At 33.6% G+C, this 13,892-nt stretch overlaps 1 protein-coding gene across 3 annotated transcripts in view; it reads left to right on the forward strand.

Annotated features, from left to right (window-relative positions):
- Prd (paired) overlaps positions 1–13,017 on the forward strand; it is a 72,011-nt gene extending 58,994 nt beyond the window's left edge. For all 3 annotated transcript variants that reach the window (XM_074170661.1, XM_023160794.2, XM_074170660.1), the window contains exons 4-7: positions 3,420–3,625; positions 4,284–4,470; positions 7,896–8,243; positions 12,123–13,017. In XM_074170661.1, the coding sequence (XP_074026762.1) occupies positions 3,420–3,625; positions 4,284–4,470; positions 7,896–8,243; positions 12,123–12,403 (1,022 nt within the window). In that variant the 3' untranslated portion in view covers positions 12,404–13,017. The remainder of the gene's footprint in view (positions 1–3,419; positions 3,626–4,283; positions 4,471–7,895; positions 8,244–12,122) is intronic.
- Positions 13,018–13,892: the final 875 nt, after the last annotated feature.

Below are 13,892 nucleotides of genomic sequence, written 5' to 3' on the forward strand. Positions count from 1 at the left end.
AATGAAGTTCCATGCAACCCTTTGTACCGTAATACCGTCGCAATGTATTATTCACAGTCACGACAATATCCAATCCAATCCAACTGACTATAGTTTCAGCTGTTTGGAATTTTTCTATATTTATTGTTATTTTCTTCTGTCATTTTTATTTTTAGGTTAGGTGTCCTTTTTGTGGTTGGATGCCACTTAATTATTTCAACATTTGTTGTTGCAATTCAATGAAGCATATTTTAAATTTTCGAAACTTCATCGTATGTAATATTTTTTTTAAATTGATAACCCCAGCCAAGCATTAAAATATAGTTCTCATATTGATTCATTTCTATTATACTGACACTTATTTAATGGCAAACTTGAAAATATTTTACAAGGAAGAAAGCGAATAGAATATTGAAAAAATTAAGAAACAAACGACCAATGATAACATGTTCATTCTGTTTTTCGCAAACTAAGGCATAAGTTTCTTAATTCAGTTCAGGAATATCCTTGTCGTGTATGATGATATGTTCAGGTTCAGTCCGATTTAACTCCTACATTTTCATCAGTTTACCCAATTCAGTTTTTATTTCTCCAAAATGTCAGAGTTTCTCGTTCAGGAGTGTATTTTTACTCATTTCATTGATGATTACATATTAATCAACATTTTATCGATAAATTTTAATTTTTTAACGAAAAATTTGTTATTTAGCAATATCATGAATGCAAACAGCATTGCTGAATGCATCGATATAATAACAAAATATTAATTCTCAGATTAAACAAAATTCATTACCTGAATAACAAGAAATTTCAGCTGGAACCTTTGTTTAAAGTACAATGTTAGAATATATGGGCCGAATACGTAACTCGACTTAAGTCGTGTTTGTCAACAATAGCCGTCCTATTTGACGCAGCTAGATGCAGCACCAATACGTCGCGTATTTTTTTCGATTTTAATGAAATTCAGAATAAACCCAATGGATGGCAAGAATATTCATGGACTTCTGGCAGAATCTTCTAGGATTGGCCCACTCCAAGGATTTTATTCACCCTTCGAAGCTTGATACCAAACAGTTCTTGGAATATAGTAGGGATGAACTACAATGTCTAACAGGTCACTGTCATTTCTATCATCATATGCAGAGTCTCGGACTGTCGGAAGACAGTGTATGTCACCTCTGTTTGGAAAATGATGAAACAGCAGAGTACATAGTTTGTGTTTGCCCTGCTGGGGACCGAATCAGGCTTTTAGAGTTCGGCAGAGCCGTACAATTACCATCTGACCTGAAAGACCCCTCACCGTACGAACTAATCGGCTTCGTTAAGAAGCTGGCTTTATTTGGTCGAGTGAAAATAAGTGTGAGCCACAATAAACCCTTGAGGGTTGTGGTGAAGGGTCCAATAGACCCACTCACTTTGGATCTAACCTAACCAAATTCAGAATAACATTTTCATTCGAATCTTAAATGTTTTTCGATTATGATCTTAAGATTTCTGGATATAATATATGAATTGTTGGTATCACTGGAGAGGTTTTAATTGAAGGATCAATAATAATAATACATTTATTACCCATCAAAGAAAAAAACAAAAGAATATACAGTAGTGGTGGTGCTATTAAATGATATTCCGAATAATAAATGGCTGGACTTATTGGTTCAGATAACAGTTGAAAACCGTTTCTGTTCTTCCACCAATGCCAAAGAGATATTTACAGTTTTAACAGATAGCAATACATTAACGAAACTAAATGAGTAAAGATAAGTAAATAAAGAGAAGGAGAGGAAAGGAAAGCATAAGAAGGTAACGGTTAGAGAGAGAGCAGAGCAATTTTTGATAACTTCACTGAATACTTAGTAGGTAGTTTTTGAATTTGGATTTGAATACCAACGGCGATAGTTGTTGGTATGATCCATCCAGTTTATGCAAATTATTTATGCAGACTGCCATATTGTAGGAAAAGGACCGTTTGTATATTTCTTCACAGTGTGATGGTATAGTAAGAATGGTTTGTTTACGAATATTCAAATTATGGATGTCCGTTCTATAAGAGAGTTTTTCATGTAGATAAGGTGGAGTTTTTGATTTAAATATATTATGAAACTGGCAAGCTATATGATGACGTCGCCTGTTGTGCATATTTAGCCATTTAAGCTCTTTTAGTATATCAGTAATTGATATACGACTGACTTTTGTAATACCACAAATTAGACGAACACATGAGTTATGTACTTTCTGTATACGACGAATTTCGACTTGATTAAGGCAAGGACTGTAAACAACATCGCAATAATTAAAATGAGAAAGAACCAAGGTGTCACATAACATTTTTTTGAGGTCTTTTGACCCATCGACTTGTTAGGATTGATTTTCAGTCCATGATCATCAGATACCTTCTGCAAGGAAATCAAATCGTGATTGATAGACTCCGTGGCAGCTATCAAATCCGAGTATCTAAAAGAGAAGTAGATCTGCGTATCGTCCGCATAGAGATGATATTTACAAAATTTGAGTACGTCAACGAAGGTTGAGGTATAAACAGTGAAAAGTAGGGGTCCTAAAATACTTCCTTGAGGAACACCTGATATAACTTCCAGCGGTATAGAAAGCTCGTTATTAAGTTTAACAACTTGTAATCTATCACTTAAGTACGATCTCATAAGAGCATGAGCTGAAATACTGAATCTGAAATAATGTAGCATTGACAACAACATATGATTTATCAAGTCGAAGGCTTTTGAATAGTCGAGAAGAATGAGCGCACTCATTTTACTTTTGTCAATAACCTCAATTAAGTCGTCAACTACATCAGTAAGAACAGTTGCACAGTTATACTTCTGAATCCAGATTGTTTGATGGGTAAAATATTGTTTTCAGTCATAATTGTTGTTGTTATCTTATTTTCGTGAGATTATGTGAATCAGTGCTCATTTTATTAGTTAGTACTAGATTTACATGTTCATTTAGTTTGACTCAGAGAATCACTTATGGTTTAAAAATAATTGCACCTAGATGTTAATTTCATGTCTGTCAGTTTTATCACCGTCAGTGCATTTTATCGACGTGAAACTTTATTTTTGGTGGCCTAGCCTTCAATTTTTTCATCATTTTATCGGTTCGAAAGAAATAATCACTAATAATTTTGTCTTTGATAAAATTATTTTTGGTACACCTGTTTCTGCAAATGAAAATTTTCTCTTCTGTTCCATGAGGCCCGGGGTTTTTTGTTCTTTTTCCCAGAGGCTTGACTTTAACTTTCTCAAATCTTTTCTTGTCTTCATCTATGACTATGAACATATCGAAATAATTTTCATCTTGAAATTTTTGATCTGAAATTGCACGAGACAGTCAGTTAGAACAGTTGCAAGAATACTTTATTTCACCAATGAGTTTTCTAGTGCCATCCCGTTTGTTGCAAGATGTTTTTTTTTATTTTTCAGATAAATCCAGCAATAATGAAGGTGGTTCAGATTGTGAAAGCGAACCAGGTATACCATTGAAAAGAAAACAGCGCCGTTCCAGGACTACTTTCACCGCACACCAACTTGACGAGTTGGAAAAAGCCTTCGAACGAACACAGTATCCGGATATTTATACCAGGGAAGAACTAGCTCAAAGGACAAAGTTAACGGAAGCCAGAATTCAGGTAGATAAATTAAAATAATGACCAATTGAATTCTGAAGCGCAAATATGTACTTCATCAATTTCCTTTCACATTTTTTCTTGTTAATTTATCGTAAGTGATAGCAGAAAGACCTCGACATTTTATCGATACATTTTCATTTTCTAACGAAAACTTTTTTATATTGCAATACTCTGAAAGCAAACTTTGTGCTCATGCTCAAAAATAACAAAGTTGGAGTTTAAAAAAATTAAATTCGGCTGAGAAAATTATCAAGTCGAGTTTTGATATTTTCAGAAATATTCTCAGCAGAATTCATCGATATAAGAACAAAATACCAATTCCCAAATTGAATCCATTTTTATTACCAGAATGACTACAAATTTCACCAAGAGCATTTGTTCGAAAGTACAATTATTGAAAACACAATGTTTGTAGTTAATCATTATCACAGTCTTCATCACTATCATTGTGAAATATTCTGAGCTGATTGCATCTATATAATAATAAAATCTTCAAATTGAATAATCACTCATGGTTCTCAGTCATATCGCTATTAATTTCATCGCTGTTCGGAAGAAGCGTTTTATCGGTATAAAACTTTGTTCTTGTAGCCTAGCCTTCAATTTTTTCATCACTTCATCGGTTTGAAGGAAATAATCACTATAAATATATTTACAGGTGTGGTTCAGTAACCGAAGAGCAAGGCTAAGGAAACAAATGGCCTCATCCTCTTACTCTCCTCTGGGAGTTGTAGGTGGGCCATACAGTGCTCCAACTACACCCTACGCTTCAACTCTTGGACCAGGAATGAGCGAAAGCACTTTCTCCAGTTCGGCAGCTACAGCAGCCTCTAGTTCGAATCAAAGTAAGTGAAAAAATAATTGGTTGAGTAGAACTGGCCGATACTTGATATAAATGCATATTTAAACTAATTAATACAGTTTATCGTATGATTTTTCACTAAGAAGGGTTTTACTAAACCGCGACACGTGTTTCGCTATACAATAGCTTCGTCAAGCGTAAACTAAAAGTTAATTCTAAATTACAACCATTTTTTACTTCAACATATTACCTACTTGTATGCCTACTTCCTAATGAATGAATCTACCTGAAATGGTCAGGTATGAATTCATTAACTATATAACTATAGTACCGTAAATATACCTAACTATTTTTACCTGGAAATGAACAGATTCAATAATGGCGAATTATTCAATTCAGTTCGATCGTTCATTAGATATTAAGAGTTTTTGAATTTGTTCATTTCCATACTCTCCAACAGGTTAAGTTTCAAATCTTTCTTCTGGAAATGGAGGGGCTTGAATTTATGGTTGAACTCATGTCCCTCTGTGATTAAATGAGTAGCATAAGTGGAATGTATTTTTCCATTTTGGAAACTATTTTACGTTCTTTTATGCGGGCTCTAAACGTTCTTCTAGTTTGACCTATATAAAACATCATGCATGACCCACATGATAATTTATACACTCCCGATTTTTCTGAAACTGAACTTTTATCTTTGTTATTCCTAATGTGCATGTCTAAGTAGTTGTTGGTTTTGTAAACAATACTTACACCTTTGTTGTACAGAAAATCTGAAATATTTGTAGTGGGTTGGCCTAAGTAGGTTAAAGTTTTATTAGTTTTATCCTCTTGTCTTCAAATTGGGTGAACTTCCTTCAAAGCTTGGCTGTATAACTTTTTTGATAATAAAGAATGTATTAGACTGCTATCGTAATCATTGTTGACGGCTATTTGTTTTATTATGTTCAGTTCTTTATTGAAATTGGCCTCTGACAAGGGCAACTTTATCAGTCTCTTGAACATAATGTTGAAAGCTGCTACTTTGTGCTGATATGGGTGGGTAGACGAATTATGAATGATAATATATGTAAATTAAAAAATCATGTTTGTTGTTAACTTTTGTTATTTTCAAATCCAAAAAATTCATAGAGTCGTCCTTTTCCATCTCCATTTTGAATGTGATAGAATGGTGGATGTCCGATGTTTTATATAGACCAAACTGAAAAAACGTTCAAAGCCGCATAAAGGAACACAAAAATAGTTTCCAGAATGAAAAAATTCCACATATGCTACCTACTCATTTAATCACAGAGGGACATGAGTTCAACCATTAATTCATTTCCCTCCATTTCCAGAAGTAAGGTTTGAAACTTAACCTGTTGAAGAGTATGGAAATAAACAAATTCAAAAACTCTCAATGTCTAATGACCGATCAAACTGAATTGAATAATCTGCCATTATAGAATCTGTTCATTTCCATGTAAAAAAAAACTTAGGTATATTTACGGTACTTTCGAAAAATTTATTCATATAGTTAATCTGTTTAAAATCTGTTTTTCCGTTAATCAGCTGCCGCTCCCATACGAACGACAACTCTCAGAAGTTGAGAAACTTGTGCGAGCTAAGGACTAATGAGGTCTTACCTTTTAACGTGTGATTTCTAACACGGTTGCAGAATCATTCCAGCTTCAACCAGATAAATTCTCTCGAGAAAAATATCTGGTCGAGGCGGGAATCGAACACACGACCTTCCGATCGTGAGTCAGACGCACTACCACCGCGGCCAATTAATGAATTCATACCTAACCTTTCCAGGTAGATTCATTCATTAGGAAGTAGGCATATAAGTAGGTAATATGTTAAAGTAAACAATGGTTGTAATTTAGAAGTAACTTTTAATTTACGCTTGAGGAAGCTATTGTATAGCGAAACACGTGTCGCGGTTTTTGTAAAACCCTTTATAGTGAAAATCACACAATAAACTGTATTAATTGGTTTTAAAATGATTAGTTACAAGAAACTAAGAATAAAATTTCAGAACAAAATAATTACATCCGAAAGAGAAAAATAATTCAGTTTTTGGGAAAAGTTGCTGAATGTATTGAAGTAGATAGATAACGTTGAAAATATCCATAATATGCATAAATTCGGATCTTCGCCTATGAATCACATGAATGATTAGAGAAAGTCGGGTAAATTATGGCAAAACTGCTTACTTATTATCATCAGGACTATTATATCAATTCTACATCAATAATGATATATCTTTAAAGACTAACATAACATCGGTTTCTAAGAAAACAAACTCAGTATTGATAATCTATTTAAATCCAGTTGGTCATTCAGTAAAATGTTTGAATTTTTAGGTTTATTAATTCGTATTGCTTCAAAATGATTTATCTTAAAATCTTTATTTTCGAAATCTTCGTTAAATATATGATTTTCTTTTAAAATATTATTTGAATACTATCTAGAACCTCTGGCGTAAAATCAATCTATTGAAAACATTTTCCCAACACCAGAACAAAAATCACGGTCTCTCGACGCTCGTTTCGCTAACCAAGTTAGCGTCCTCAGGAGATCATTATGACTGCGATAATTATCACTGACTCATGATGATCTCCTGAAGACACTAACTTGGTTAGCGAAACACGGGTCGAGAGACCGTAATTTTTGTTCGAAACGCATTTTCAATAGATGATTTGAATATGTTGAACTTGTTTTCTTATTCGCATAGCTCATATGATGTTCCTAGATGCGGTTCCTAAAAGTTCTGCCAGTGGCGTGGTCGAATTACTATTCTTGACGTATTAACTGATACGTCAAAAAGATAGTTTTTTTTGATATTTGGTGAGTGGTCTTTCAGGTCAGATGGTAAAAGTACGGCTCTGCCGAACTCTAAAAACCTGATTCGGACCCCAGCGGGGCAGGTACAAAGTATGTGCTCTTCTGTTTACGAGATGCCTATTTAGTAGCCCTGCATATAAAATTGTTTCGTTAAAAGTTCCATTGCAATCTTCAATCACCATGAGCTGAATATATTTCAGTAATGATAAAAAACAAATGAAAATGAAAAAGAAGAAACCACTATATGTTATTTGTGTTATGACATTTTTATGATTATTTATTTTTCTATCTCTATTCATTGATATTGTTTATCCTGAATTATATTTCATAGTCTACGAGTTACTTGAAAATGGTCTAATAAACCGAAACCGGTCCTAACAAATAATTAACAATTAGACAAAAGTTATTTTCATTATTCTATAACCAATATGAATTTTTACAAAATAAATAGGTCATCAATCGAATACGATTTTTTTTTTCAATTTTGAATTTATAATTATCATGTTCCATAATCTTATTCAATGAAATGAATAACCGATAAAATTTTAATATTTTCTGTATATGCAAGTTCAATTTTTTTATTTATAACATGTAGAGTGAATATGTATATGTGTTCTAAATTATAAATTTTATTTGTAGTTCCAGATTTGTACCCGACCCACAGCGGACACTCCACTTCTCCGAATCTACCGATGTCCGACGTCAAGTGGGAACACCCTCTTCCACACAACCCTTACGCAGCTCATCCAATCTACTCCAACCCCAACTTGATGCCGATATCACAAAATATGACGCCGGCCACTAGCTTATCTTCGCCTACGGTAACAACCAACACGCTTCAACCTTTGTCCCAGCCAACTGAAATGGCAGAATATAAAGATAGAAACGACAATAACTTACAGCAGTCCCCTAGTCCTCTAGGGCAAGCAGGATTCGGAAACATGGCGCCAAATTCCTCTAGTCTGACTATGCTGGGTGGAAATAATGGTGAGTATTGTAGAATGTATACTTCAAAACTGGCATTGTGAATATTTCAACTTTGAGAACTTGAAACTTGGAGCACTCTGAGTATATGTGGGAAACAGTAGAACACCAGCAATTTCATAACAGATTGTAGGGTGTGGGTCGAAATTCTAGCGTCACAGTAAATCCTACTTTTGTATAAAATATATAATCCCAAATTGTTCATAATCCGGAATGTTACGAGAGTAATAATGTCACCTCTTCAATAGATCCAATCTCTTGCAGTACAGAGCAATGATATCGCTGCAACGGCAGGGCAGCTCTAACTTTCTGATCGATTCATTTTACAGAGGTGGGGCCTCCGGGTAATTTTTTTGTCAATATCAGGTCCTTGTCAAGATTAGAAGTTATCCAGTTTTTTGCGAAGTGTTAGTTCTCTTATTTAATGCCACTTTTATTTTATTCAATTAGGATCGTTTTCTTGTGGCACGTGGCTAAGAAGCTGTCGAAAAAAAGAAATTAGCTTTGCCTACTGTGAAAACACTCGGTTTCATTAGGACCTTCTAAATTTAGTTACACTAGTTCGCACTAGTTTTGTTTATGTCAGAAAAGCCAAAGGAAAAGAATGGAGTTTTTAGGTTAGGCATATAAGAAAGTGTTTTCAATAGATTTATTTTACAGCCTCTGCTAAATTCTACTTTTTAAGACTTGTAGGTAATATATTTTTGTCTTTTAAGGGATTGTTGTCATTCCATATTCCAAAGAGATAGAAAGAGCCCCAAATAAAGTTAGTCCCAACCAACATGATTTATGTGAGATGCATTTACACAGAGTCCAAATTTTTCTTCATGAGTACCTAAGTCAAACATTTTTAAAATACTTGAGGTTGTGTTTTAAATTTACTACCTCAGGAGGTTCCCCATTCCCATGCAGGCCCTAGTTTCTTATGTGAAAGCAATAGCAAACGACCCCACAAACTTTGTAAGAACTTCAAAAGCCACCTTATTGTGTTGTATGAAGCCGCTCATACAGTTTTACTTCTCCTGTTCATACTTGTTATCAATTACTTTTCCACGAGTACATCCGAGGGCCTCCCTTACCAATATCTGATGAGGACCAGGTACAATCCTTCGGTAATCTCGGCCTTGGTATTGTCACAATCATTTTTACAGACTATCATCATATGCTTTGCTCTCTGAACGGAGACAAAAAAAGCGGAAGAGATAGCTCACATTTTCGCAACAAAATTGCAAGAAACCTTGAATTCTACGAAGCAAAGATTCTGGTTAGGTCAGTTCAAATTTGTCATCAAGTGAAAGTCAATTTTTGCCATATTTAGGTAAGAATCGAATGCAACTGAAAGAAAAATAAATGTAACGCTTTAAGTTTTTGTTTCGGTCTGGTAACTGTCTAATATTTTCGCCTGACTGGCCACATTTTTTCTGCCACTAATGGTCGTAACTGAGATGTTGTATAATGCTCAGAGTTTTTCCATTGGCGGTCTTCCGAAGAGAGACGACAGATCATTTACGTCATAAAGTTTCTCTGAACATTTCAAACTATTTTTTCGTAATCATTGTTCATTGAATAAATACCATTTTAATTATTTAAATTGAAAGTGATTCCCAGAATTTAAATCAAATATTACAGCGCTTATTATGCAAGACGCTATGATGCACATCCTTATATACGAGTACATTCGGAATTACTGATCCATGCGTATCAATTGATTTAAACAAACGAAGCAAAAATTAACAAACCCCGTGCTGACCACATCATATACAAGCTGTTTTTTTGAAGATCCTAAAATTAATACCTTGAAAACGGCTCTACCGTTTCTATTTCAAATAATAGAGCAGAAGAACTTTTCATGCTGAATCCAATTCATTCATTCATTCATTCATTCTCTGAATCCAATCCAATTTTCGTATAAAAAGTAAAACTCTAATCTCTGACGTAGAATAAATCCAAAAACAAGCACAAGCTTGATTTTGGATATGAATGACATATTCATCGATGTATTACGACACATGTATTTTCAATGTTTCTATTCGAAAAAATATTAGCCAGGTATCTCTTCAAGTTTTTTTAAGGCTTTTTCCAGCAGCAATAACTCTATTTCAAATACTCATTATCATTATAGTCAATTCTTGTCATATCTAAGGTACTGAAATTTTACAATGTTGTTCTGTTCAAGGACATTGTATTTTGATCAAGTTCGTTATCGAGCAAAACCCGAAAGGGGCGCTTTGAGAGTAGATTGAAAAATAATTAATAATAATAATCTTCACAAATCCTAAAAAATTATAATAATTGTAACAGAGAGGGAAGTTAAATAGTAATGAATACATTGTTTGAATACCAATTGATCAATAAAGTGGAACAGCACATATGGATAATTGAATTATTATAATAATCAAAAACAAAAAAATATAATACGGAGATCATACTTTCAGTTAGATGAAGAAAGCAAACATATTTTTAATTTCGATTCGGATTTTGTTTTTTTTTTATCAATTTTTAATATCTCTGGAAGATCATTATATATTTTAACTCTCAAATAAAATATTGATTTATCCTTGAACTTCGAGTGATATAATTCAACTAGTAGTTGTTTGATAAATTGATCAAGGCTTTCGCGGCCGAGATTTTTAGTGATTTCACTATCTTCATTCGGATTTGAAGGCCTTCAAATCCGAACTAGTAGTTGTTTGTTTCGTCATGTATTATAATCATGTTCTGTTGATCAGTGTCGGTTGCTGCTGACGAAATTTTCAGTACATTACGACAATTTCCCCACAATAAGACTCTGCTGTGATGGTTTGGCCCGGTTGCAGAAAGTTATAGTGAATCATACCAGCCGCTGTCCACCGTACAGTAACCATGGTCTTTTTGGTGGGTGTCCGCTTTTGGGAAGTGCTTGGGTGACCCATCGGTGTCCAACCACTGTTCTGAACGTATCCTGTTGTCGTAGAGGATCTACTTTTCAGCACATGTGACGATCCGATCCAAAAAAGTATCGTTTTGTGTTGGGCAAAAGCAAAGGAGAACAAACCTCGAAACATGACATTTTCTATCGATGGTTCAAATCGCGAGGCTCTCACTTTTCGAGCTTTTTTACCTTTCCAATACATTTTGAACCATCAAAAACCGCATGAGGACTGACGCGAAAGAACTCGCCATCCCAAGCACCGTTTGTGATGGGTCAGTCTCCACCAGGGACCTCTAATCCTCGTCCTAGATTACTATAGGTTGACCACTTCGGGACTCATCTTCGAGGCTAAAATCTCCAGAACGAAATTTCGCAATCCAACGGCAATCCACTATCATGTTACTGTAAATTTCTTATTCAGTATCGGATATTGGATGAAAACACTAGAAAGTTGAAATTATTTCACTGAAGTAGTTAGAAGATATTTGAAGTTTTCAAATTTTTCAAAATGGGTATACCATGTTCGTAAAAAATTGTGGAAAACTAGAAAGTTAGGTGAGTCAATCAAAAAAATGCATTCATACTTTTGACCAATTTGACTAAGATATATATTCAAAATACTGAAAATTTATGCCAGTAGGATGAATTTGATATTATTATGGGAAAAAGGAAAAAACAACAAGCTTTGATGATTGAAATGATTGAATAATGCAAAGCTTATTGTAGTAGGTAGTTTTGTTAAAAGGCTCTATTGAATTAAATAAATATAATCGAATAGTCTCATTTAATTCTGGGACAACCAATAGGATCCTGGAAATATTGATATTGATTCAATTGCATAGTAAATTATTGTTATTACTTTATGATTTTTTCTCTCAATGAATAATTTCGAATATAAGCCGTAGATGTGGCGTCTCTCCATTCGTAGTATTTCTTCAAAAGGAAAAATAAATCGAAACAATCTATTTCAGGTAACAGTAACAGTAACGAGGATGCTCCTTCCTGCAATGAATCCAACACAATTCAACATCTACCATCTCAATGGCACATGTCTCCGGGCCATCAAATGAGAAATCTCAGTCCAACTACAAACAACCAAAGTATTTCAAGCCCTCTTGGACAACTGACTCAACCGCTACCCCAAAGTTTGAGTGGTTTTGGACAGAATAGTATGCAGCACAGTATTTATGGATACCACCCGCACCAGCCTCCGAAATCTTTCGGACACCAACCGTTTTATGGTTGGTACTGACATGATTAATCAGAATGTCATCGATTCGCTCATCAGTCCGATGGATGAATTGAAAGTTGAATACACCGCAATCCAAAGAATGCTTTAGTTTTGAAGACTAGATGAAGTTATGTAGTTCTTGCTTTAAATTTGAAAATCAATTATTGTTGAACAATCATTGCATGTACGGATTTCTCTCTTGAATCTTCTGCAGAAATGACTGGAGAAAATTCAACACTTTCAAAGAAAAATGTACCATTTTTCAAAAGGGACCAGTACCAAATTTGTCATCATAAAATTTTACAAAATGTATGAGTTAGTTCATGTTTTGGCAGAATTGTGTTTATCATGAGGTACAGATGCGGAAGAATATTAATTTTTTTATCACACAAAAAATTAAGAAGAAACTTTCCTCATCTAGACGTAGCAATTGAACTAATAAATTCAGATTGTACTATATGTCCGAAGTTAGTTTACAAATGTGTGTTATAACAAACAAAACAATTGAAATATCTGCATACAATTTGATAAACCAGTTATGAAATCGTCAAATATTGTAATTGGAAACATTTAGTTTAGTATTACATACTTACAATTCGACATGATACCTTTTCGATTAAAAACAAGAGATTCTTTTTTTTTGTATGTTATGTCTTACAATAATAGAAGTACTCACAAAAAATATCAAAAATCAACAAAATGAATATTATAGCCAAAATCTTCCTGAGCGATTAGAGTGATAGTGCCCATAATTTGTTATAACAAATTTTGCTTGGTGAAATTCAATTCATTTTGATATTTTTATTGAGTTTAGTTCAAACCAGTGATTAAAATAATATATTTAAGAAAATACATGTTTTCTGGAATGCAGAGTTAGGAGTAACTTTGATCAACTTTTCTACAGCAGAGGGAAGTTTTGTTCATATATGTTTTCATCTAGCAATATTATTTATGTTTTCTGTTCTCAAAGGAAAGTTGAACTCCAGCCCGATTACATATTTTATATGATATTCATAGATTATGAGATAAATAATACAAATAACTTTCAACATTGATGCAAATTTCTGAGAAATTAGTGAATGAATTTATATGATCTTAGCTAATTATTCCCAATAAAAATTAAAGTTCATTTTATAGGAGTGTCTAAATTCTGCGAAACTAAAATCAAGTTTTTTTATATATCCTGACTATGATATTATTATCCCTCTTAATAGAATACCCTCTATATATGTGTAAATTTAAAATGTAGGTGTTCATATATTTTTGTAAATTTCATGTATAATCCAGTGTAGAATATTGTGAATATAACGAATAATCAAATAATCAAGAGTTATTCAATATAAAATCATTTCACCCAAAGCCATAATCAAGGGGTGTCACAGGAGTCAGGAGCCCCCCCATGACCCGATTAATAAAAAAGTTCGGGAGTTGTCTACGTCAAAGTTGATACGTTTCAATAGTCATTAATTTACATGAATAAATATATAAAGAAAAAAAAAAGTGAAATATT

This window comes from Leptinotarsa decemlineata, unplaced genomic scaffold (genome assembly GCF_025532065.1).
Source record: "Leptinotarsa decemlineata unplaced genomic scaffold, Ldec_3_MD MMD2_P_RNA_scaffold_9, whole genome shotgun sequence".
Classification (NCBI taxonomy): Eukaryota; Metazoa; Arthropoda; class Insecta; order Coleoptera; family Chrysomelidae; genus Leptinotarsa; species Leptinotarsa decemlineata.